At 43.1% G+C, this 27,642-nt stretch overlaps 1 protein-coding gene across 1 annotated transcript; it reads right to left on the bottom strand.

Annotated features, from left to right (window-relative positions):
- Positions 1–2,804: 2,804 nt before the first annotated feature.
- On the bottom strand, positions 2,805–26,158 carry LOC126198814 (translation initiation factor IF-2-like). The gene is made up of 2 exons (XM_049935384.1): positions 26,087–26,158; positions 2,805–3,241 (listed from the first exon to the last, which is right to left on the bottom strand). The coding sequence occupies exons 1-2, from the start codon at positions 26,114–26,116 to the stop codon at positions 2,975–2,977; spliced, it is 297 nt and encodes a 98-aa protein (XP_049791341.1). The 5' UTR covers positions 26,117–26,158; the 3' UTR covers positions 2,805–2,974.
- Positions 26,159–27,642: the final 1,484 nt, after the last annotated feature.

Genomic DNA, 27,642 nt, shown 5'->3' with positions numbered 1-27,642 from the left:
AGCAGCGAAAACTGACACAAATGAAAGCGAGTGAAGGAAAAGGGGGGGGGGGTGGAAGGTACGCCAAATGATTACTAGCTTGGGTGCGAAAATGTTCTCGAACCGAGGCCAAACAGGTGTAGCGTCCATTTCGTCCGCCTGCGACATCGGCATCCCGCACGACACAACAGAGATGAAGGATGCCTTCATCACAGCGAATGAAACCAAAGCAGAGCTTTACAGTCGCTGCCGGAGACGTACCTCAGCCAACGTCCGCCACGGCCCGCTACCCGAGCACCGCGGATCGACAGCAGTGCCATAGCTCGTGATCAGCAAGCAGACTATTTCCCTACGCCACTCACGAGACCGAAAACAGTCCCAACAGATTCATCCTCCAACCGGCCTTCTAAGCCGGCGCCCCGCCGGCCAGAAGGTAGTTCGAGACGCCGCCCGGACTTGTAGGGTTCTGACATCCTGGCCGCAGTCCGCACCTCGTGGTCTATTGGCTAGCGTTGCTGCCCTTGGATCACGGGGTCCCGGGTCCGATTCCCGGCCGGGACTGGGTGTTTCTTGCTCATCATCATTCGTGACAATGGCTAGATTGGACTATGTAAAAAAATTGGACTGTGTACAAATTGCGACTTTGTGCGGGCGCTGATGACCGCGCAGTTGAGTGCCCCACAAATCAAACATAATCATCATCCCGGCCGCAATATCCACACGACTCGTCTGCTCATAGTGCCGAATGGTCAGGAATGGTAGCTTCGGACTGTGACTTAAGAGCGTCGTGTAACGGTGGTCTGGCCTCCCTGGATGGCTTTGTGCTAATGCTGTGCCGAGCACTCTCTGGTAGTTTTGTTTCCGTCTTCTCTAATAGACTTTCTCGAGAGAGAGACTTGTAATGAAAACATTTTATTTTGTTATTCTTCTGTTGACCTTTATAGATTTACAAAAAGCATTTGACATGGTTAATTGGAAATTGTTATTCCGAACAATGAAGGAAATAAATCTTGATTGGAAGGACAGAAGATTAATCTGGAACCTGTATAAAAGGGAGGAACGAGAGGTGTGAAGAAGAAAACAAAAATAAGAAGGGGAGTAAGGCAGGGACACCCATTATCACCATATTTGTTAAACTTATTTATTGAAAAAACCATTGAAAAATTGAAAAGAATAACCAAAGGAATTAAAATTAATGGGGAATTAATACACTGTATCCGTTTTGCAGGTGATATAGTACTACTTGCTGACTCAGTAAAGGAAATGTTCATGTTGCTAAAATTTGCCAAAATCCTAAGAGAATATAATCTAAAAATAAATAAGAACAAAACAAAAACTATGGTAGTAGAGATGACAAAAGCAAATGATAAAGTTAATATTAAACTAGAAGATGATGTTCTAGAGCAGGTTGAGAACTTCTGTTACTTGGGGAGCACAATCACTGACGACAATAAATGTACCACAGGTATAAAGAGAAGAATAGCCTTGACAAAGCAAGCTTTCCAAAATAAAAGGAATTTACTAACAGACAACCATATAAACCTGGAAAGTAGGAAAAAGTTTGCCAAAACTTTTGTCTGGAGTGTCTTAACATACGGATGGGATGCGTGGACTCTGGGAAACGCAGAGAAAAAGAGACTGGATTCAATGGAAATGTGGATATGGAGAAGAATGACGAAAACAAGCTGGGTAGATAGAAAAAGTATTGAACAGGTCTTAAGAGAAGTGAATGAGAACAGAACGCTGCTAAATTATATAGGAAGAAGAAAATCAAAAATGACAGAGCACATAACGAGACACAACCAGTTCCTGAAGAATGTACTTCAAGGAAAAGTTTTAAGGAAAAAACCGAGAGGCAGGCCAAGAGCAACGTATTTTAATAACATCAAAGAAGATATGGGGATAAAATCGTATGAAGAATTGAAGAGGATGACAACCGAAGTTAAGCGCTGTCGGGCGTGGTCGGCGCTTGGATGGGTGACCATCCAGGCCGCCATGCGCTGTTGCCACTTTTCAGGGTCCACTCAGCCTTGTGATGCCAAATGAGGAGCTACTCGACCGAATAGTAGCGGTTTCGGTCAAGAATACAATCATTACGACCGGGAGAGTGGTGTGCTGACCCCACACCCCTCCTATCCGCATCCTCCACTGAGGATGACACGGCGGTCGGATGGTCCCGATGGGCCGCTTGCGGCCTGTAGACGGAGTGGAGTGGACAATGGAGAGAGCGACGTGGCTAAATCGACAAGGCATAGCCTTTAGTCTATGATGACGATGTCTGTTACAAGATCCGAAGTGAGATCCATACTTTGTTTCTTGCTTGAATTGTGTTTTATTTCGGTTACTTTGTCGACATCAGCAATGTTCTTGTTTATTGGTTTTTTCCAGTGAAAAGAGGAATATCGTTCGCGTTTTGTCTCTGCTACCGCAGACACAGCAGGTGGTGCCTCAGTACCACAGATACATTTAAAGTCATTTGCACACTGTATTGTGTAAGAAAAGTGGAAAATCAGAGTTTCCAGCGATAGTCCTTTTTCTCAAAACGACAATCAGTTACTGATAGAATTACAAGTTTTCTCAGAATTGAAATTAACCAGCTGCGCGAAATTTGTTAGAGATGTGGATGACACATCAGTACAAATATGTGTGACATGTGTTACATGTTCGTGAAATAAATGAGTCTGTGTGAATCACATGTGACACCGGCAAGCGCAGGCGACACCGCGGGCAAAAGGATATATGTTAATAAAAGTACTTTGCGACCGAGACATAAAAACAAAAATTAGTAGCAGTATTGCAATCGCTACATGTAAATAATTTCACCATTTCAAGTAAGGCGATTATTTTAATGCTGTAATGTGATTTAATTACATTTGGTGAACAATGTCGCTCGAAAGCGAAGAAAACAATAAAAAAAAGTAGAGAGCTCGTGGTAACAACAGTCTTGAAATGCTAAAGCGACAGCGGAGGTGGACGTCACAGTGTTCCGGGCTCCTCAGCCGGTGTTGTCCTTCTTCTTGGCGGAGAACGGGTTGTAGCCCCACTGTGGGTAGGGAGCTCCAGGGTAGGGAGGGTAGTAGCCGGGAGACGGCGGCGGGTAGTACCCGGGGGCCTGCGAGTAGCCGTCGTAGCACCAGGCGGGGCAGGCGCTGGGGCCGTAGCTGCCGCCGCCAGGGAAGCGGCCGCGGGGGGCGGCGGGGGCGGGGGCGGAGGCGGACGCAGCCTGCGACGCTGCTGCCACCCGCAGCACCAGCGCCACCACCTGCAACCAGAGCAAGCCGTCACCCTGTGGAACCACGACGTTGAAAGTTAGCATAGACTGCGTAAAATAGTTGCCCCCCCCCCCTCCTCCTCAGCGAACTCATGTAGGCTGAAATTCAAAGGGAGGAGATTGAAAGACGTCAGTCAGTCCGCCTCCCGTATAATTTTGGAGGTTTTGCTTTATCAAGTTTGCCAGAGTATCTTTTCTCTGCCTGCATTTGCTGATATTCTCCGTGCTCATATTCTCTATGCTACGGAGGAAGATCACGCTCGAAACCTGAATTTGCGAGTCCTCATTCTCAACTCAGTTACAGGTAATAGTCATCACAAATTGTACGTATAACTACCGGTCCCAACCATGTATGTGCGGTTCTAGGCGCTGCAGTCCGGAACCGCGGGACTGCTACGGTCGCAGGTTCGAATCCTGCCTCAGGCATGGATGTGTGTGATGTCCTTAGGTTAGTTAGGTTTAAGTAGTTCTAAATTCTAGGGGACTGATGACCTAAGATGTTAAGTCCCATAGTGCTCAGAGCCAAAGCCCCAACCATGTATGACCATTAATTTTGAATTATATTCTTTGATATTGTCAGAGTGGGGAACTATGCGATCTATCTATTTAAAAAAACATGTGTGGATAAAAATCCTACGTCAAGATCGCAAATTTTCTTTACTGATTACCAGTTTCGGCTCATTACCGAGACAACCACAACAGCCCACAGAAATATAGAAACTGCCGAAGATATCCTTACGAATGACCTAGGGATTCTCAGCGAGTACTTTAGAAAATGGAGGCTACAACCTATTGCTACAAAGACGGAAGTATCTGCCTTCCATTTGAACAACAAAATGGCCAACGGAGAACTACATGTATATCTAGACGGGAAATTACCAAATCACAACAAACACCCAAAGTACCTTGGGGTTACCCTAGATAGGACACTAACATTCAAAGAACACCTAAAGAAAACTGCAGCGAAACTTAAAACACGCAACAACATATTGCAGAAGCTCTGTGGCACCACTTGGGGCTCCACAGCATCTACCTTAAGAACATCCGCACTTGGCTTGTTGTAACCAGTGGCAGAATACTGTGGCCCAGTGTGGCTCAACAGCAAACACACACATGGTAGATAGCCAACTTAATGCAACAATGCGTATTATATCAGGCACAATTTGGCCAACTCCTACAGTGTGGCTGCCCGTTCTCAGTAACATAGTCCCTCCTAAACTGCGCCGAGAACACGCTCTGGTTAGAGAATTTCAAAAAATCATGACCAACACTCAATTACAAATCCATGAAGATACTCACGACATCCTCCACTACAGACCGCACAGGCGCTGTACCAAACCAACTTTAAAATAAATGACCGATGGAAAGAGGAATGGGAGAGCAGAACAGCAGTAAACTGCCACAGTATGCCATGCCTCTTTAGTAAACCAAAAGGATTTGATTGCCCTCGCAAAGTTTGGTCAACTCTTAATCGCATCAGAACCAACTATGGGAGATGAGCCGACTCCTTACACAGATGGGGTAAACTTCCTTCGGCCGCTTGCGACTGTGGCGCAGAGAGACAGGCGGTCAAACACATCGTGCAGGAATGCCCACTAAGGGCATATGAGGGTGACCCACAGGATTTCCTAATGGCGACCCAAGAGGCAATCGACTATATATTATCTAAGCTAGACGTTTGTTTGTGATTGCTCTTCTGTGAGTGTAAATTTACAATTGGTGGTGTCCTTATATACAAACTGTTATTTATTGTTCTGTTTATACATATGTGATTTTTTTTTAAATCGTGTTGTTTCTGTAATTTTTACTGTGATGTTATGAGCCATACGCTAAATAAATAAATAACCGATACATCTTCAGATCAATCTGAAATGTTGTTGAGTATGTGACACTCATTATGCATCTTCGTTTTTTTATTTAGCTTAGTCTCCCTAGTTAGATAAAAAAAATCTTAGTTGGTTATGTAAATTGAAGACGATAATCAGCAATTTGATCAGTAAATGAAACTACAAGTTCACTGTTACCAGTCACCTATGTAGAAGGCCAGACAGGCAGATCATTTGAGATTAGGTTCAAGGAACACATGGCAGCACTAAAAAACGAAAAATATCACACATCAGCAATAGCTACACACCTGCATGAAACAAAACACCATGTTAACAACACAAGTATTAGCATCCTACACATCCAACCAAAAGGCAGAAAACTAGACATCCTTAAAACACCCCAAATATACAAACATCAAATGAAACAACCAGAATCTATCTTAAATGACAATATTTACAATAGTATCATCTCCGTTTTCAGCAACTGCCTACACTCATAAAAATGCACACACACACACACACACACACACCTAATATTTACCATAAATATTGACAGCTGCCAAGAGTACAAGAGATTGACCTCATTCACAGATAATTCATCACACCAACAGCTTGTACCCCTTGTCAGCATAAAACTGTATGTACATCAACTACTGGCACAAATGTATATCTATCTGCATATTTTATAGCATTAACCAATGTATTACCCCAACCTTTAGGCAGCTAATATATGCAACATGCAATCTTAAGACTCCTTGCCATGTAAATGTTTCCTCTCAATAATCACTCTTTCCTCTCTCTCTCTCCTCCCCCCCCCCCCCCACTCCCATTCACTCACACACACACACACACACTTTTTCTCTCTCTCTACCTCTCCTTCTGCCTCCAGCCCCTCACTTCACATCTGTTTATTAACCCCAATCAAAGAGTGTAATGTGTGTACGATTTTACTGTTGTAGCCAATATGATCATTGTAATTATAGTCTGTAACATTTCACCTAATTGTTATCAATAAGTATGAAGTTTAAGCCATTTTAACATTTCACCTGATTGTATAAACGAGTACGAATGCTTGCCGTTTTAACTTGTCAGAATTGGATTTATATACCACCTGAAGTACACACACATATATTTGACACCTCAAAACAAACACCGCCAAATGCTTAAAGCAATTATTCTGTAATAATATTGGTATGATGTATATTCTTTGCACTTTGCGACTATGTCGTCACTTCTGCTATACGAACTTTGCACCCAGCTGACTCCAGACGCCATATTTGTTTACAAATGTGGCAGTATACATGTGATGTGTTACGACAGCAAAAGGAACCTGTGATCACTGAAGGTACTGTAGTTTACTTATTTAATGTTTACCATTAGATATCAGTTTAATTTTTCGTCAAAAGTTATCCTAAACCATATTCTGAAATAGTGTCTCGTTTCTCCACTAGGCAGTGCCACAAGTTCCTCCAAAAATCGTAACACAACACACACACAAATGTAATACTTACTAATGTAAATCCACCCGATGATGGAGGTTTAAACCTTCGAAACGCGTCGTGGAAATAAATAAAACGGTGACTGGTAACAGTGAACTTGTTGTTTCATTTAATGTCAGTAACAGTCACGGTAAAGCCTAACCTAAAAATGTTCGCATTTAAAATTTGATCAGTGATTTTTTTTAAAAAAACCGAAGATGTATAATGAGTATCACACACAGAAAAACATTTTAGATTAATCTGAAGACGGTTCGGTAATGAGCTGAAACAGGTAATTAGTAAAGTAATTTTCCGATCTTGACGTAAGATATTTATCCGCACACATTTTAAATGAGTCTTATAACAAAATCAAGCAACTATTGAGATTCAGATGGAAGCTCTTGGTGTATCTACGCAGTAGTAGTCTGGGAAGGCAGCCGAATGCTATTTTCGAATCCAGCTCCGGTGGCGACGCGTCGCACCGGACAGACCTCTGTCGCCATGTGGAGACCCACCTCTAGCGGTGTGACGTCGTCTTCAAAGTTCCAGCCTTTCACCGGCTCGGAAAACTGGGGAAACTCCTGCTGTTTCTCAGAAAAGGAGCTTGTTGATTGGTCAGTATGCCCCCACCACCTTTGGTCGCTCTGTGTGTGGAGGCTTTGGAGAGAACTTACCGAGGCGAGGATAATACCTGTCGCAGTAAGCAGTCGCCGCTGCGTGGTCAAGTAACTAGTGACTTTTCGATGTGAGTTAGTCCAATTTCGAGTTAGTTCTCACTATAACGATAAAACTCCATCGTTAGGAGTAGTGTGAAGTTCTCGTGACTGATGATTTCAGTATCATTTTACATAAAGTCAGATGGAACCGAATTCGGTGTTTGATCGGTCACGATGCACGCTGCGTGTAGTCTGCCCACTTCACTGCGAGTCACTAGCTGGCTTTGATGATTTATTTACTAGTGGAAAGTGGTGAGCTTTGCTTTCAAATCTTTCGTGTAGTGAGTAACTTGCACGTCCAAGTCGTACTTCTTCAGTCCACAAATCCTTGCTGACTAATAATGATCGTAAGTATTGTTCGCTCGTATGGGACTATAGGATTGGTATTTTTTTTTCATGTGATTTCCGTGTAGCTAAATGCAGTTTCAGGAGCAAGCTCCATCTGTTAAATAAATATATTATTCAGACCCTTAGTTCACTACACTTCACTAGACTGTGCATACTTGCACGTTTTCCTTCTGCCTCTAATCTGTAATCGAAAGTACCCTGTGATAGAAAATTACTTAATATGTTTAATGAAGACCAAACGCTGACTGGTCCTTCTGAAGTTCACTAATTAAAATCCTGTTGCACAGGTTTCTCTCCAGGGCTAGTAATCATTTAATATTCGTGGTACTTCAGACGATTTGGCACTTGAGCAGGTAATGCTAAACACGGTGCTTGTGCTGCAGATAGCGCTCAGCTACCCAAGTCGAATAACTTTTAAGATGGAAACCTATGGCTTTTCTTACATGTGCCCCACACATGCGTAGAGTCCTTAGGGACCGCTTCACTCACACCTTACAAAGGAACATGACTGAATTACTCAACTTATATCGAATCAGAGAAAGCTTTTGACAAAGCTAATTGGAATAAACTCTTTGCAATTATAAAAGCAGTGGGATAAAACACGGGGAGTGAAAGTTGATGTACAACTCTAAACAAATCAAACGGCAGTTATAGGAGTGAAAGAGCAGCATTTGTCGAGAAGGGAGTGAGACAGTGGCGCAGCCTAAACGTGATGTTGTCCAATCTATACAATGTGTAATCAGTAAATAAACCTAAAGAAAAATTTACAAAATGTATTAAAATTCAGGGAGAAGAAATAGAAACAGGTTTGTTGATGACTTTGTAATTCCGTCACAAACAGAAAAAGACTGTAAGATCCGTTCAACGGAATTGGCAGTGTCTTGAAAGGAAGATATAAGTTAAAACTAAGTAAAAGTAAAATAAGATTAATGGAAACTACACCCTAAGACAAAAAAAAAAAGAAACGGCGCACCACGAAGGAATTATTCGAATGGGACCGAAATTCGTAGATATGATTTACATGTACAGACTAACAAATGATTACAGTTTCAGAAAATTTGGGTGATGTATTCAAGAGAAAAAGCTTCACAAATTGGGCAAGTCAATAACACGTTGGTCCACACCTGGCCCTTACGTAAGCATTTATTCGGCTTGTTCAAATGGTTCAAATGGCTCTGAGCACTATGGGACTTAACATCTGTGGTCATCAGTCCCCTAGAACTTAGAACTACTTAAACCTAACTAACCTAAGAACATCACACACATCCATGCCAGAGGCAGGATTCGAACCTGCGACCGTAGCGGTCACGCGGTTCCAGACTGAAGCGCCTAGAGCCGCACGGCCACACCGGCCGGCTTCAGCTTGTTATTCATTGACAGGGTTATTGGATGTCCTCCTGAGGGGTATCGTGCCAAATTCTCTCCAATTGGCGCGTTAGATCGTCAAAATCTCGAACTGGTTGGAGGGCGCTGTCCGTGACGCTCAGCACATTTTCAGTTGGGGAGAGATCCGGCGACTGAGCATTACGGGCAGCGCCCTCCAACCAGTCCGAGATTTTGACGATCTAACGCGCCAGTTGGGGAGAATTTGGCACGATACCCCTCAGGAGGACAAATGGTTCAAATGGCTCTGAGCACTATGGGACTCAACTGCTGAGGTCATTAGTCCCCTAGAACTTAGAACTAGTTAAACCTAACTAACCTAAGGACATCACAAACATCCATGCCCGAGGCAGGATTCGAACCTGCGACTGTAGCGGTCTTGCGGTTCCAGACTGCAGCGCCTTTAACCGCACGGCCACTTCGGCCGGCTCAGGAGGACATCCAATAACCCTGTCAATGAATAACAAGCCGAATAAATGCTTGCATAAGGGCCAGATGTGCACCAACGCGTTATTGGCTTGCCCAATTTGTGAAGGTCTTTCTCTTGAATAAATCACCCAAATTTTCTGATACTGTAATCATTTGTTAGTCTGTACATGTACATCACATTACCCGTTTCTGTAGCATTCGGATAATTCCTTCGTGGTACTTTTTTTGTCCTAAGTGCAGGCTGAGGGAATAAGATTACGAAATGAGATATGAAAAGTAGTAGCTAAGTTTTACTATTTGGGCAATAAAATAAGTGATAAAGGCGAAGTATAGAGGATTCAAGATGTAGACTGGCAAAGCATTTCTGAAGAAAAGAAATTTGATAACATCAAATATAGACTTAAGAGTCAGGAAGCATTTTCTGAAGGCATTTTTGTCTGGAGTGTAGGTTTGTTCGCAAGTGAAAAGTGGACAATAAGTAGTTCAGACAAGGAGGGACTAGAAGCTATTGAAATGTGCTGCTGTAGAAGACTTCTGAATATTAGATGGGTAGACCACGTAATTGATGGGTAAGTACTGAATCGAATTGGGAAAATAGAAATTTTTGGCTTAAGTTGACTAAAAGGAGTGATCTTTTGATAGGACACATCCTTCGACATCAAGGGATCACCAGTTTAATATTGGAGGGAAGTGTGTGTGGTCAAAATTGCAGATGGAGGCCAAGAGACGAGAGCAGAAGGCTTAATTCAATTAGTTGTTAGCCATATCATGTTTCGGGCGATTAATGAATATCTGATGTTGATAATATGGGTGATATCGGTGATTGCAAAGGTCGAGCCGGTAGTTCTCATTAATTATTCGGAGATGAAGAGACTCACACAGGATAGAGTAGCATGGAGAGCTGCATGAAACCACAACAGCAACAACGTGAAATCCAGTCAAAGGTTCACGCAGGAGGGGAAATGATCGAATCCAAAGACTGCAATCACTGGTCGACTGCGTGCATATTTAATTAGTTGGTAAACTTAATATGCAAATTTGCTCGGAATTCTGGAGCCGCCTATGTGTTGCTGAAGTACTGTACCATCGATCATCGGATGGTACGGTCAACATACCTTCAATACCTGCCAAGCTCATTGTTTAAAAAAAAAAAAAGCCCGAAGATGGCGTAGATCGTTGAAGGAGAAGAGCCGTTTAGTTTAATTTGTCTTCGAGTCCACGCTGGCGCATACGAAGACCTTTCTTCTTCGTGTTCTCGAGTGGCGACACCTTAGAATGGCCAACCTAAGAGCCCGAAAATCGCCCCCGCCCCGTCGCATAATGATAAGCGGTGGGAGATGTTAGCGCAGCCTCCTCACTAGGGCAATTTCCTTTTTTCGAGTGTAGGTACACCACTGAGGCAACAAAATTAATCGAGGCACACCCTACTTCTTTTGTTTTTATTTAGTTATTTAGGTATTTTGCTAAGAACATTCTAAAGCCAATATCGTGTAATATTTCTGTATTTAAATCAACCATTTTCGACAGAATTTGTTGTCATCTTCAGGTCTTAAAAGATCTTTTTGTTATAAAACATGTTCATTTTAAGTTTGAACTCACGCCAAGTTGTCATGTGGATAAAGAACAGCAAATTATAAAATGCTTGTCACAACTAAAATATTTAAAAATATAAACCATTAGTTATGACAAACCTTTTATAATGTACTGTTTTTTATCCACACGGCAATTTGTCGCAATGTCCAACTTAAAATGAACGCGTTTCATAACAAAAAGATCTTTTAAGAGCTAAAGATGACAGCAAAGACTGCCCAAACCGGTTGTTTTAAATAAAGAAATAGTTATGCGTTCTTGGCTTCAGAATGTTTTTAGCAAGTTAAACAGATCGCTGCTTCTCTCTTCTCAAAATGAGAAAATCCAGTTAGGTATTTTGGCTTTAGGCGACGTTGACCATACAGTCAGCAATAGTAATAAACAGTACAGAGTTAATACAAAACTTTGATCAAATGAAACTATATGGATCCTGCATTGTTAGCACATCTGCCCAGTGAGCAGTAGATTCAGGTTCGAATTCCGACCTTGATACAAATTTTCATTCGTCGCTCTCAGTCTGCATATGTACGTCACAAAACTTTGAGTTAAAGTAATACTGGTATGACAGAATAAGCTGAGCTTTGGTGTCACCAATATACTGAGGAGATTACATTATGCTCGAGTCTGTTATACATTGTTTTAGTGAAGGGTTTCTTGTTCAATGTAGTTTGAGTACATATACACATACCAGTTCGTAATTTAAGAACTCTACAAATGAATAATAATTGGAGTTGAAATTTTGTATTTGTGGGGACCCACTGCTTCCAGGTGCTTAATAAATGTAACATGGCCCGTAGTAGGCCGTAATACAATGTTTATTTAATCGTGCGATTAGCGTCATCGTCAAGCACATCTGTAATATCTGTATTTCATGCCATTTTCAAATCACTCTTAATTACAAATAAAAAGTAGCCATATTCCGTCATTTTACGAAAGGATCCACATTACAGCGACACTTTTTAAGATCCTATTCTGAACTTTGTTCTATGTACAGCAACCTGGTAACAGTAAAAGGCTACTTTTTACTTGTAATTAGGAGTTATTTGAAAATGACGTGAAATACAGATGTTACAAATGTGCTTGACAATGACGCTTAGTCGAAATTAGCTAATCGCATGATTAAACAGACGTCGCATTACACTCTACTACGGACTGTTGTTGTTGTTGTTGTGGTCTTCAGTCCTGAGACTGGTTTGATGCAGCTCTCCATGCTACTCTATCCTGTGCAAGCTTCTTCATCTCCCAGTACCTACTGCAACCTACATCCTTCTGTATCTGTTTAGTGTATTCATCTCTTGGTCTCCCTCTACGATTTTTACCCCCCACGCTGCCCTCCAATACTAAATTTGTGATCCCTTGATGCCTGAAAACATGTCCTACCAACCGATCCCTTCTTCTAGTCAAGTTGTGCCACAAACTTCTCTTCTCCCCAATCCTATTCAATACCTCCTCATTAGTTACGTGATCTACCCACCTTATCTTCAGCATTCTTCTGTAGCACCACATTTAGAAAGCTTCTATTCTCTTCTTGTCCAAACTATTTATCGTCCATGTTTCACTTCCATACATGGCTACACTCCATACAAATACTTTCAGAAACGACTTGCTGACACTTAAATCTATACTCGATGTTAACAAATTTCTCTTCTTCAGAAACGCTTTCCTTGCCATTGCCAGTCTACATTTTATATCCTCTCTACTTCGACCATCATCAGTTATTTTACTCCCTAAATAGCAAAACTCCTTTACTACTTTAAGTGTCTCATTTCCTAATCTAATTCCCTCAGCATCACCCGACTTAATTTGACTACATTCCATTATCCTCGTTTTGCTTTTGTTGATGTTCATCTTATATCCTCCTTTCAAGACACTGTCCATTCCGTTCAACTGCTCTTCCAAGTCCTTTGCTGTCTCTGACAGAATTACAATGTCATCGGCGAACCTCAAAGTTTTTACTTCTTCTCCATGAATTTTAATACCTACTCCGAATTTTTCTTTATTTCCTTTACTGCTTGCTCAATATACAGATTGAATAACATCGGGGAGAGGCTGCAACCCTGTCTCACTCCAACCACTGCTTCCCTTTCATGCCCCTCGACTCTTATAACTGCCATCTGCTTTCTGTACAAATTGTAAATAGCCTTTCGCTCCCTGTATTTCACCCCTGCCACCTTCAGAATTTGAAAGAGAGTATTCCAGTTAACGTTGTCAAAAGCTTTACTACGGACTATAAGTTTATTAAGAATCTGGAGGTAGTGGATCCGCCCAAATACAAAATTTTACGGATTTTGTCCAGTACGGTATGGGATACTGTAATTAAATCTCAACATATTTGGAGAAAGATGCTGAACGAATGTATACGGTTAAAGTTGCTGTACATAGAGCAAAGTTCAGAATACGATCTTAAAAGTTGTCATTGTAGTGTGGATCCTTACGTGAATGACGGAATGTGGCTACTTTTTACTTGTAATTAAGAGTGATTTGAAAATGAAATACAGATGTTACAGACGTGCTTGACAATGACGCTTAGTCGACATTAGATAATCGCACGATTAAATAAACACCACGTTACAGCCTACTACGCATCACGTTAACGTTTATTAATAATTGGAGTCTTCATATAAGTTCACTGGAGCCACTTATAATTATAGTACTACGCAGCCACGGTAATGCTGGTCTTGGTCACTCGTGACCGTTATCTCTCTCGTGACCGTTATCGCAAACACGTGGCGACGTCATCGGAAACAAGTACAGCGGTGACTGGGGAAAACCCATAGCAATGAGAATATTTTCAAGTCGTCGGTTACGCATATACTATCAAGCGGTTCGCTGTGTCCTCGTGAGAAGTCGTCAGTAGTGCAGCGCAGTATTATCCATAATCGTGAAGGTCACTGGCGAAAGCCGACACATTCATTTGAAAAAGCGATTATATTCAAGGTTGTAAAATGTTTCCAGGAAGAAAAAAAGCATAATCAGGTAATGATAACTCTACGGAAAACAGTCTTACTGACTGCAAAAATGGTAGGGAAGTTAAAAAAAACAGTAAAATATATTTTGAAAGACTTTAAGGAAGCGGAAGAAACCGGAGAAAAAAGTTAAAACTTCTAGAAAACAAAGTAGTTCTACAAAAGTAATTTCTCTAGAAGATTTCGATACACCAATTATTTTTAGAAAATTTTCTGACTATTACGAGCAGAAGAAGGAAATCACAACACTGAGAATGAGTTTCTAGCCCGAGATAGTTACCGTGATGTTTTGCACAAACAACACCACCCACTTTTATGGTGACCCTTTGTGGGTATGCAAGTCATATTTCGCGGCACCAGCTTCGTTAATTTTGCCGCTAGGATGCGCTGTACATCGCAGTGTAAGCAAAATGGCGAATATTGAGAGAATCAAGAACCGTGCTGTGATTGAATATCTTCATTTGAAGGGAATGACGCCCAAAGAAATTGCGGAGAAAATACGGAATACACTTAAGGACGGTGCTCCGTCTTATGCAACAGTGCACCGGGGGTCCTACTTCAAACATGGAAGAACGAGTCCAGAAGATGCGCCAAGGAGCGGAAGGCCTGTCACCGTTGCCACTGATGAAATGCAGGATCGTCGAAAAACGTTGCAGCACATTGAAACCACGTTTGGAATCTCCCATGGGCGTCGTCATGACATTGTTGTGGATATTTTGGGAATGCTAAATGCTGAAGTTTCATCTCGGTGGGTCCCGAAAGACTTCAATGCAGATCAGAGATGGGAGCATGTACAGTGTTGTGAAGAAATCTTCCGCCAATTTGAAGCGGATGAAGACGGATTTCTTGCAAGGTGTGTGACAATGGACGAAACAGGGGTTCATCACCTTGATCCTGAGACAAAATAACAGTCACAACAATGCATCCCCTACCCCAAAAAAATTCGTTGTGCAACTCCGAAACACTCAAGTTGAAACGTCCCCTTAGAAAAATTATACATGACTGTACTTAAACTGACACACAATATTTTTTAGCGCAATGCAATCTGACTTTCAATAATCCCTACAAGAGAATGGCCCTGACGAAATTAACCTATACGTTTCACAAATCACTTACCTCACAAAAATCTTCGTTACTCGAACTACTCAATACAGGGAGCGCCACTACTGCCAGCTAAATAAAAGATTCAAACTACTGAAGGCACTAACTACTGATTGGCACATTTAGCAAATGAAAGATTTTGATAGAGAACAAACAACGTATTTACCTTAATAGTGTTCAAAAGTCATTATATATATATGTCCATGATATCCAGTATTACAAATTTACTCTTTCTTAATGACACACGTCCAGATCGTCCGCTCTCAAAATTCCGCCATCTCTCTCCCCACATCCTCCACTGCTAGCGGCTCACCTCCAACTGCGCAACACTATGTGCTGTTAACATCCAGCTGCCCAACACTACAATAGCTAACAACAATGCAAACCAGCCACAGACTGCACACAGCACAGCCAGTGATTTTCATACAGAGCGCTACGTGGCGTTACCAATAAAAAACCCTAAACAGCCTACTTACAACGTGTTGTTCGAATCAACCGGTAACAAATCTAGCAGCCCGCCTCTGAATTGCTTCGACATGTTCCTTCTACCAGGTCTGGTACGGATCCCAAACACACTAGCAGTACTCAAGAATAGGTCGCACCAGAATCCTACATGCGGTCTCCTTTACAGGTGAACCACTCCTTCCTAAAATTCTCCCAATAAACCGTAGTCGACCATCCGGCTTCTCAACCACAGATCTCACACGCTCGGTCCATATCACATCGCCTTGCAACGTTAACCCCAGATATTTAAAAGACCTGACTGTGTCAAACAGGACACTAGTAATACTGTATCCGAACATTACAGATTTGTTCTACTTACTCATCCACATTAACTTACATTTTTCCACATTTAGAACTAGGTGCTATCCATCACACGAACTGGAAATTATTTTCTAAGTCGTCTTGTATTTTACTACAGTCACTCAACTTCGACATCTTACCGTACACCATCAGCAAACAACCGCAGATTGCTGCCCAGCGCGTCCGCCAAATCATTTATGTATATAGAGAAGAACATCGGTCCTATCACACTTCCTTAGAGCACTCCTGAGGATACCCTAGTCTCTGAACACTCGCCGTCGAGCACAACATACTGAATTGTATTACTTAAGAAGTCTTCGAGTCACTCACATATTTGTGAACTTATTCCACGTGCTCGTACCTTCGTTAATCCCTTGCAATTGGCCACCGTGTCAAATTCTTTCCGAAAATATATAAATATGGAATGTGCTTATTGCCCTTCATCCATAGTTCTCAGAATATCATGTGAGAAAAGGGCAAGCTGAGTTTAGCAGGAGCGATGCTTTTTAAAACCATGCTGATTCGTGGACATAAGTTTCTCAGTCTCAAGAAAGTTTATTGTATTGGAACTGAGAATGTGTTCAAGGATTCTGCAGCAAACAGGAATTAGGGATACGGGTCTGTAATTTTGCGGGTCCGTTCTTTTGCCTTTCTTATATACTGGAGTTACCTGCGCTCTTTTCCAGTCGCTGGGTACTTTGTTTTGGGCGAGAGATTCACGAGAAATGCAAACTAGGTAAGGGACCAAGGCTGTGGAGTACTATTTGTAAAGTCGAACAAGGATTCCATCCATACCTGCTGATTTATTTTTTTTCAAGTCTGTCAATTCTCTCGCGACGCCGGGTATGCTTATTCTTATGTCGTCCATACGGGAGTCTGCCCTATGGTGAAGTGACGGTATTCCTGTACGAGTCTCCTGTATGACCGATTTCTTGAATGTGAAATTTAAAACTTCGGCTTTCGTTTTGCTTTCTTCAACTGCCGCACAAGACTGGTCAACAACGGACCGAATGGAACCCATAGACCTGCTTAGCGATTTTACAGAATACCAGAATTTCCCCCAGTTCTCTGGCAGATCTTTTGCTAACAAGGGAACCTCCCCATCGCTCCCCCCTCAGATTTAGTTATGAGTTGGCACAGTAGATAGGCCTTGAAAAACTGAACACAGATCAATCGAGAAAACAGGAAGAAGTTGTGTGGAACTATGAAAAAATAAGCAAAATAAACAAACTGAGTAGTCCATGCGCAACATATGCAACATCAAGGAAATAGCGAGCTCTGGAGAGCGGTGGTCCCGTGGTTAGCGTGAGCAGCTGAAGAACGAGAGGTTCTTGGTTCAAGTCTTCCTTGGAGTGAAAATTTCATTTTCCCATAGTTATGATCTGTCCGTTCGTTCATTGACGTCTCTGTTCACTGTAATAAGTTTAGTGTCTGTGTTTTGCGACCGCACCGCAAAACCGTGCGATTAGTAGACGAAAGGACGTGCCTCTTCAATGGGAACCGAAAACATTTGATCGCAAGGTCATAGGTCAACCGATTCCTCCACAGGAAAACACGTCTGATATATTCTATACGACACAGGTGACGGCATGTGCGTCACATGACAGGAATATGTTGTCGACCCACCTAACCTGTACACTTGGCGAATGGGTAAAAAGATTCTTCTACCTTGCCCGATTTAGGTTTTCTTGTGGATGTGATAATCACTCGCAAAAAAGTGATGAAAACATAAGGAGTTTGTGCCATAAACTATAAATAAAAAATTAAAATTTTCACTCGAGAGACGACTTGAACCAAGGACCTCCCGTTCCGCAGCTGCTCACGCTAACCACGGGACCACCGCTCTCCAGAGCTCGCTATCTCCTTGATGTTATATATGTTGCGCATGAACTACTCAGTTTGTATATTTTGCTTATTTTTTCATAGTTCCACACAACTTCTTCCTGTTTTCTCGATTGATCTGTGTTCAGTTTTCAAGGCCTATCCACTGTGCCAACTTATATATAAATCTGAAGGGGGTGCGATGGGGAGGTTCCCTTGTAAGGAGTGACGGTGGTACTTCTTGTATGCTTCTCGCGTGGATCTTTTCACAGACGCACGCATCTCTACTAACATTTGTTTGTCGTCATTTGTGCGCTCTCTGTTGAACCTAGAGTGAAACAGCGTCTTCTTCCTCAGCAGCTTCCGCAGACAGCGATGGGCACGTGAACGCACACACTGGGGTGGCAACATGTAGTGCTCGCGGATGAGTCCTGCCTCAAGCTGCCCTATAGGCGTTCGATGTCGCCGCGGTGAACGCAATCGGGCAGACAATATTGTTGAGCGGCATAGAGGACAAACGGCAAGTATGATGGTTTGAGGCACCATTGGGCTGTGATTGCGCCACACAGTGGCACTACTCCGTACGGTCACAGTGGACGCGCAGGTCTGTAATGCGTAGCGTCATGTCGCTAATCGGTGGAATAAATTTCATTGTGATCGCATCTCTCGGTACTGGTGTTTCACGTCTTACAAACAGTAGTGTATTTTGAAAACTGAGATAAATTTTCAAGGGTGAAGGGAAACGTTTTCGGAAAATTTTGAAAGAGATGGTATTTCGTTTCAGAAACTGTAAAAATAACAGAACCGTACTAACAGACTGTACCAACATTGTTACAAGGCACGCGGAATATTTGAGGACAACCAGAAACGATCAAAAAAGTCCAAATAAACCGATGGTACCCATGGACGACACGTGAGAGCATATGCACTGTACCATGAAAAATTACTGGTAGCACGTAAAAGTTCCGGGTGCAGGCAAAGTGCTATCTCTGTCCAAGCTGGAGGCTTAGTGGGTTTCACAGAGGGAACAGACTTAATTTGTTGTTCGAAATCTAAATCCTAAGATTATCACGATGATATGAATGGGGATAATTATCACGAATGGTTAGAAGAGGAACTGATTCCTAAAATCCCAATATTATTGTTGTTCTTGATAACGCATCGTATCGTACTATTCAGACCAATAAATCCCCCACAATCGCAGCTCACAAAAAGGACGTAATTGGATGTTTCGTCCAGAACAAAATTAATTTTACATCGAGCTTAAGAAGAAATAAGTTTTTACAAGTTGTGTCTTATAACAATTCAAAGCTCTTTTCTGAAGCAGCTATAGTTTTAAAGAACAAGAGGTGTACTGTTCTGAGGCTCCCACTACACCACTTTGATTTGAACCTTATAGCCGGCCGGTGTGGCCGAGCAGTTCTAGGCGCTTCAGTCTGGAACCGCGCGACCGCTACGGTCGCAGGTTCGAATCCTGCCTCGGGCATGGATGTGTGTGATGTCCTTAGCTTGGTTACATTTAAGTAGTTCTAAGTTATAGATGTTCAGTCCCATAGTGCTCAGAGCCATTTGAAGCATCTGATACTGAGTTATTGATTATGGCAGTCCACAGAATCAGAGCGAGAGCGTTGAAAACGTAATTTGGACCAGAATTCTGGTCCGTAGATCCACGAACCTTTTTTGCAGAGGACGTCGCAGTGGATTTCGGAGTTGACTTCTCCTGATACGTAACCTCATTGCTCCTAGAAGTATTGTCCACATTATCACAAAAAAATCCTTTTATAAAATCTATTACTGAGTCGTGCCATGTTTACAATGAAGTAACGATACAATTCACAAAGCAATGCTATTTTTCAGACCATGGAGGTATAATAAGAGGAGTTGCCATGTGTTCACAAATCTGAAGCTGACGGCCCTCATATCAGTTGCCCCAAACATTAGCATCTAGTAGAAGTGTTTGGATCTATAATCTCAGCTTGCTTCATTTACGGGTGTACTAATCGTACTGATTGTAGTCTACAATGTAAACGGATCACATTTCATTCATAGCTAGTCTTGTTCAAGCAATTTTTTACTTTAAGTACGTGAACTTTGGTTGCGCTGTTTACTTTCACTACAGCCCTTTTATTTCTGTAGTTTGACTTTAGATTTCCTGTCAGTCCAACTCGAAAAGTTCTCCGGGTGAACCCTGTGAAAGGGAACGCTGGAAACCGATCAACTGTAGCAAAGTATGTTCTCAGCATTTTCAGGAAATGGATACAGACCGAACACCATTTCCGTCTTCATATAAAATTCAGCGCCCTCTCCCTTTATTATACCTCCATGTTTGAGACTTCTGAAATGTGAACAATTGCCTGTAGTACCAAGTTAACCAACTTTAACTGCCTGTTCCACAGGTACATTATCTGTGCAATTACTTAACAGTCTGAGCAACAGAATTTTTTTTTTCAGAGTACCTGTCACAATAAGCCTGTGTCAGCATATTAGGATTCCGTGCCTCAGTCTATCTACATCTACATCTACATCCATACTCCGCAAGCCACCTGACGGTGTGTGGCGGAGGGTACCTTGAGTACCTCTATCGGTTCTCCCTTCTATTCCAGTCTCGTATTGTTCGTGGAAAGAAGGATTGTCGGTATGCTTCTGTGTGGGCTCTAATCTCTCTGATTTTATCCTCGTGGTCTCTTCGCGAGATATACGTAGGAGGGAGCAATATACTGCTTGACCCCTCAGTGAAGGTATGTTCTCGAAACTTCAACAAAAGCCCGTACCGAGCTACTGAGCGTCTCTCCTGCAGAGTCTTCCACTGGAGTTTATCTACCATCTCCGTAACGCTATCGCGATTACTAAATGATCCTGTAACGAAGCGCGCTGCTCTCCGTTGGATCTTCTCTATCTCTTCTATCAACCCTATATGGTACGGATCCCACATTGCTGAGCAGTATTCAAGCAGTGGGCGAACAAGCGTACTGTAACCTTCTTCCTTTGTTTTCGGATTGCATTTCCTTAGGATTCTTCCAATGAATCTCAGTCTGGCATCTGCTTTACCGACGATCAACTTTATATGATCATTCCATTTTAAATCACTCCTAATGCGTACTCCCAGATAATTTATGGAATTAACTGCTTCCAGTTGCTGACCTACTATATTGTAGCTAAATGATAAGGGATATTTCTTTCTATGTATTCGCAGCACATTACACTTGTCTACATTGAGATTCAATTGCCATTCCCTGCACCATGTGTCAATTCGCTGCAGATCCTCCTGCATTTCAGTACAATTTCCCATTGTTACAACCTCTCGATATACCACAGCATCATCCGCACAAAGCCTCAGTGAACTTCCGATGTCATCCACAAGGTGATTTATGCATATTGTGAATAGCAACGGTCCTACGAGACTCCCCTACAAGAACGGAACCCTTGTAGCACGGCTGGGGGCGGCATGTGCTGGCCATGGGCGTCCCAAGAGCCGGCCTGTCACTTGTGTTTGCTCGGTCCTTCTCGCAGGTACCCGGAACAGCGCGAAATTTCATTTCGCACTGCGGTGTGGCATGTTTCGGCCGACACAACACTCTGACTTCGGCAGAGTCGTAGTGTCAGCGCTGTTTACCCATCGGTTCTCGGGATGAAGGACGCTCACAGACCCAGTAGCTGTTTGCATAAAAAGAAGCAATCTAGCGCTCTATCGTTAAAATCCTTTAAAATGAATGGGAATGACAGAAGACAGGGATGAGGATTCTCAATTTGTATAAGCGACGGGTACTGCTTACTTGCTGTGAAACGACATCACAGTACCATGCAGGGAGAAGAGCAAAAATTAGAATAAACGACAGACAGGTACATCAAGAAGTACTTTGTGTTAAATTTGCAGGCATGGGGCACTTGAAGAAACTGATGGTACAATTAATAAAATCCCTGAAGTCACACCATTACTCCATTGTCAGTTGCAACAGTTTTCAATGAACACGAACGAAGATACACTACTGGCCTTTAAAACTGCTACACCACGAAGACGACGTGCTACAGACGCGAAATTTAACCGACAGGAAGAAAATGCTGTGATATGCAAATGATTAGCTTTTCAGAGCATTCACACAAGGTTGTCACCGGTGGCGATACCTACAACGTGCTGACATGAGGAAAGTTTCCAACCGATGTCTTATACACAAACAGCAGTTGACCGGCATTGCCTGGTGAAACGTTGTTGTGGTGCCTCGTGTAAGGAGGAGAAATGCGTACCATCACGTTTCCGACTTTGATAAAGGTCGGATTGTAGCCTATCGCGATTGCTGTTTATCGTATCGTGACATTGCTGCTCGCGTTGGTCGAGATCCAATGACTGTTAGCAGAATATGGAATCGGTGGATTCAGGAGGGTAATACGGAGCGCCGTGCTGCATCCCAACGGCCTCGTATCACTAGAAGTCCAGATGACAGGCATCTTATCCACATGGCTATAACGGATTGTGCAGCCACGTCTCGATCCCTGAGTCAACAGATGGGGACGTTTGCAAGACAACCACCATCTGCACGAACAGTTCGACGACGTTTGCAGCAGCATGGACTATCAGCTCGGAGACCATGGCTGCGGTTACCCTTGACATTGCAACATACACAGCAGCGCCTGCGATGGTGTACTCAACGACGAACCTGGGTGCACGAATAGCAAAACGTCATTTTTTCGGATGAATCCAGGTTCTGTTTACAGCATCATGATGGTGGCATCCGTGTTTGGCGACATCGCGGTGAACGCACATTGGAAGTGTGTATTCGTCATCGCCATACTGGCGTATCACCCGGCGTGATGGTATAGGGTGCCATTGATTACACGTCTCGGTCACCTCTTGTTGGCATTGACGGCACTTTGAACAGTGGACGTTACATTTCAGATGTGTTACGACCCTTGGCTCTACTCTTCATTTGATCCCTGCGAAGCCGTGCATTTCAGCAGGATAATGCGCGACCGCATGTTGCAGGTCCTGTGCGGGCCTTTCTGGATACAGACAATGTTCGACTACTGCCCTGGCCAGCACATTCTCCAGATCTCTCACCAATTGAATGCGTCTGGTCAATGGTGGCCGAGCAACTGCCTCGTCACAATACGCCAGTCACTACTCTTGATGAACTGTGGTATCGTGTTGAAGCTGCATGGGCAGCTGTACATGTACACGCCATCCAAGCTCTGTTTGACTCAATGCCGAGGCGTATCAAGGCCGTTATTACGGCCAAAGTTGGTTGTTCTGGGTACTGATTTCTCAGGATCTATACACCCAAATTGCGTGAAAATGTAATCACATGTCAGTCCTAGTATAATATATTTGTCCAATGAATACCTGTTTATCATTTGCATTTCTTCTTGGTGTAGCAATTTTAATGGCCAGTAGTGTATTATTGCAAAGTACATTGATTAAGACAAGTGGCATGCCAGGAACGACTTTTCGATTTAAAAGTCGCTGTTTTTGAATTTATGAAGGGAAAAGGAGTACAGGAATGAAAATTAGAACATACGGAATGGACTGAAGACTTCACATTTTAAGCAGACTTGACTGCACGCTACCCATACTAAAACATTGCAAGGCAACTTCTTTCTGATTCAATGAGGATGCGTTTAAAAAGAAAATCGCGTTGTAGAAGGGACGCATTCTGACAAAGGCAGTCCAGTTCCCGAAGCTCACTGGCGTTAAAAAAAGCACGTGGTCTGTACAATTCGCTATGGCCTTGCAAGAATTAAAAGGATAGTTTCATAAAGATTTTGAGGACACTACCACTCCTAAATCTGTTTTGGAGATGTTTTCGAGACCGTTTGCCGTTTCACATGAAAGCGCCCTGTGCTTGTGCAGACGTAACTGATTGACCTGCAAGGTAATTCCAGTTTCAGCGACAAATCTTTTTACGTTAAAACTGTCCGGGAAGTCTACATTGCTTTCCTCAGGTAGAGTTTCCAAGTCTCCATAGTGAGGGTGCAAAACTGCTACACTATTTCGATCGATACATCCGCGTAAAAGACCTTTTTTTCGTTTATGAAACTAAATAAGTCACAAATACCCGGTAACGTCAGTGCGAAACTCTGTGAAATTGTTTGCGTCTGTCCATATGCCGACAGTTTTTACCGGGCCGGCCGCGGTGGTCTAGCGGTTCTAGGCGCGCAGTCCGGAACCGCGCGACTGCTATGGTCGCAGGTTCGAATCCTGCCTCGGGCATGGATGTGTGTGATGTCCTTAGGTTAGTTAGGTTTAAGTAGTTCTAAGTTCTAGGGGACTGATGACCACAGATGTTAAGTCCCATAGTGCTCAGAACCAGTTTTTACCGGATAAAAATTACATTATGTCTTCAGTGTGTCAAAAATAATTATTTAACCTGAAAAGTTGTTTTGATTGTGATCTTTGTTGCTGGGCGAAGTGAAACATAAAACCAACTAACACGCAGTGCTACTGCACTGCCATTTACATGCGGCCCTTTCCGCAGTTCCCCTCCCCCCCCCCCCCCCCCACCCTTCAACCTCCTTTCGCTGAGCATGGCTTGGCGGTCGGGGAAATGTGAAGCGAAGCTGACAGCTTTGGCAGGCCGGCCCAGGCTTAACCCGCGAGCCGAAATCTTGGCCATCCCTGCATTACACGATCACTTTTTGTCTGTCTGTTCGACTTTTAAGAACCCTTTATCTTGGGACGGGTCGACGTATCAAGGTTAAATTTATGTTACGTATTAACGTCTGTGGTCTCTTGGAGATGTAAAAATCTTAAGCTTCTAAGTCACTTTAGTCAAATGATATGGCCATTTATGTCACGTACTTTTATACTAGAAAACACACTCATCAATACCTACATGGCGCTTCTCGTTGATCTAGAGTCATGTTTTAGTAAGTAAAAAAATTCTTTTTATAATTTTCCCTCCCTGGATATAATATGCACTGAAACCCCCTGCTCGCTTCATTTTGTATGTCTACGTTAGTCTGATGAACTGCCGTACAGATTTTGATACGGTTTTGGAACTCCTGGGGCCGATATCTTACCAGTATCTATCTATCCCCCTCCCCTCCACACATATATACATTTATTTATTGTACAAACACGTAAGTTTGTATGACACCCTCTACATCTACATCCACGTGATTACTCTGCTATTCACAGTAAAGTGCCTGGCAGAGGGTTCACTGAACATCCTTCATGCTGTCTCTCTACCTTCCACTCTCGAACGGCATGCGGGAAAAACGAGCACTTAAATTTTTCCTTGCGAGCCCTGATTTCTCTTAGTTTATCGTGATGATAATTTCTCCCAATGTAGGTGGGTCTCAACACAATGTATTCGAAGTCTGAGGAGAAAACTGGTGACTGAAATTTCATGAGAAGATCCCGTCGCAACGAAAAACGCCTTTGTTTTAATGATTGCCACTCCAATTCACGTATCATGTCTGTGACACTATCTCCCCTATTTCGCGATGATAGAAAACGAATTGCCCTTCTTTGTACTTTTTCGATGTCATCCGTCATTCCCACCTGATGCGGATCCCACACCGCACAGCACTACTCCAGAATAGGGCGGACAAGCGTGATGTAAGCAGTCTCTTTGGTAGAGCTGTTGCACCTTCCAAGTGTTCTGCCAATGAACCGCAGTCTTTGGTTTGCTCTACCCACAATATTATCTATGTAATCGTTCCAATTTCGGTTATTTGTAATTGTAATCCTTAAGTATTTCGTTGAATTTACAGCCCTCAGATTTGTGTGACTTATCGCGTAATCGAAATTTAGCTGATTTCTTTTAGTACTCATGTGGATAACTTCGCACTTTTCTTTATTCAGGGTCAATTGCCACTTGTTGCACCTACAGATATCTTAGCTAAATCAGTACAAGAGTCCTACTCGCAATAAGCCACTTCCATTTTTTTTTTTTTTAGAAAATAAAGTAAAAATATTGTAAGTGAGCTCAGCACAAAATACATGCGTCTTTTTAAAGAGAAATATCCCTACCATTTTGGTAGAAAAGGAATTTTAGTCGCTTTCTGGATACAGGTCCCCTTATTGAGAACATTGTCCGCCCCAGTAGCTGAGTGGTCAGCGTGACGGATTGCCGTCCTCTGGGCCCGGGTTCGATTCCCGGCTGGGTCGGAGATTTTCTCCGCTCAGGGACTGGGTGTTGTGTTGTGTTCATCATCATTTCATCCCCATCCGGCGTGCAGGTCGCCCAATGTGGCGCCGAATGTAATAAGACCTGCGATATGGCGGCCGGACCTGCCCCGCGAGGGGCCTCCCGGCCAATGACGCCAAACGCTCATTTCCATTGAGAACATTGTCCGTGTGTGCTCCCTTTCGGCGCCCCAGACACACAGAATGCGATTCCCGTAGGGCTGTGCAGAGCAACGCGTAGTGCAGACTCACCAGCAGGGCGACCTTCACGGCGGGAAGCATGTTGACGCGGCGACGTCGGGGCCTTAACTCAGGTGTGTGCGCTGTCGGTGGGTTGGCGCCGCTCTTATACCTACTCAGGACGCTACCTTCCGTCCCTTATCGCTCCCTGCCTGATTCAGCCGGATTTCCGCCGCTGAATCACGCAGCAACAAATTTTGTCCTCAAGGCTGCTACCCTCGGTGTGCCCTGGACACGTCATCGTCCTTCCAAGGACCTGCGATAGCTAGCAAAACGTCACGGCGTGCGAACTACGACGCACTTTAGTGAGTTACTCCCGTTCTCTAGTATTGCAGGGTCAACACTTCGTCGCGGTCGTGCGTTTATGGATTCGGCATCTGTCTGTTCTGTGTTCGCATGCAAGGGGTGTTCAATAGTAATGCAGCACTTTTTTCTGCCATTTTACGTTGAAAAAATGCAGAATTTCTTGTGGGACATCGTGCAATAGTCCCGCTTCAGCTCTTAACGCCTTTTTAAATGGTTCATATGGCTCTGAGCACTATGGGACTTAACTTCTTTGGTCAGCAGTCCCCTAGAAGTTAGAACTACTTAAACCTAACTAACCTAAGGACATCACACACATCCATGCCCGACGCAGGATTCGAACCTGCGACCGTATCGGTCGCGCCGCTCCAGACTGTAGCGCCTAGAACCGCATGGCTACTGCGGCCGGCTAACGCCTTTTTAAGACACAGTCTCCTTCCGATCTGATCACGTAAGCGTAGAAAAGTTGTGGAATGTTTTCAAAGAGATAGTATCAACAACAATTGAGAGATATATACCACATCAATTAATAAGTGATGGTACTGATCCCCTATGGTACACAAAACGGGTCAGATCGTTGTTGCATAAGCAACGAAAAAAGCATGCCAAATTTAAAAGAACGCAAAATCCCCAGGAATGGCAAAGTTTTACAGAAGTTCGAAATATGGCGCGTACTTCAATGCGAGATGCTTTTAATAATTTCCACAACGAAATTCTGTCTCGAAATCTGGCAGATAATCCAAAGAGATTCTGGTCATACATAAAGCACACCAGTGGCAAGACACAATCAATACCTTCACTGCGCGATAACAACGGTAAAGTCACTGATGACAGTGCCACTAAAGCAGAGTTATTAAGCACGGTTTTCCGAAACTCCTTCACCAAAGAAGACGAAGTAAATATTCCTGAATTCCAATCAAGAACAACTGCCAAGATGAGAAACATAGAAGTAGATATCCTCGGTGTAACAAAGCAGCTTAAATTACTTAATAAAGGCAAGGCCTCCGGTCCAGATTGTATATCAGTCAGGTTCCTCTCAGAGTATGCTGATAAAATAGCTCCATATTTAGCAATTATATACAACCACTCGCTCATAGAAAGATACGTGCGTAAAGACTGGAAAATTGCTCAAGTCACACCAATACCCAAAAAGGGAAGTAGGAGTAATCCGCTGAATTACAAGCCAATATCACTAACGTCGATTTGCAGTAGGGTTTTAGAACATACACTATATTCGAACATTATGAAGTACCTCGAAGAAAACC

The sequence above is a fragment of the Schistocerca nitens genome, chromosome 8 (assembly GCF_023898315.1).
Source record: "Schistocerca nitens isolate TAMUIC-IGC-003100 chromosome 8, iqSchNite1.1, whole genome shotgun sequence".
NCBI lineage: Eukaryota > Metazoa > Arthropoda > Insecta > Orthoptera > Acrididae > Schistocerca > Schistocerca nitens.
Note: the sequence above shows the minus strand (reverse complement) of the source record. Positions and strands in the feature narration are given on the sequence as shown.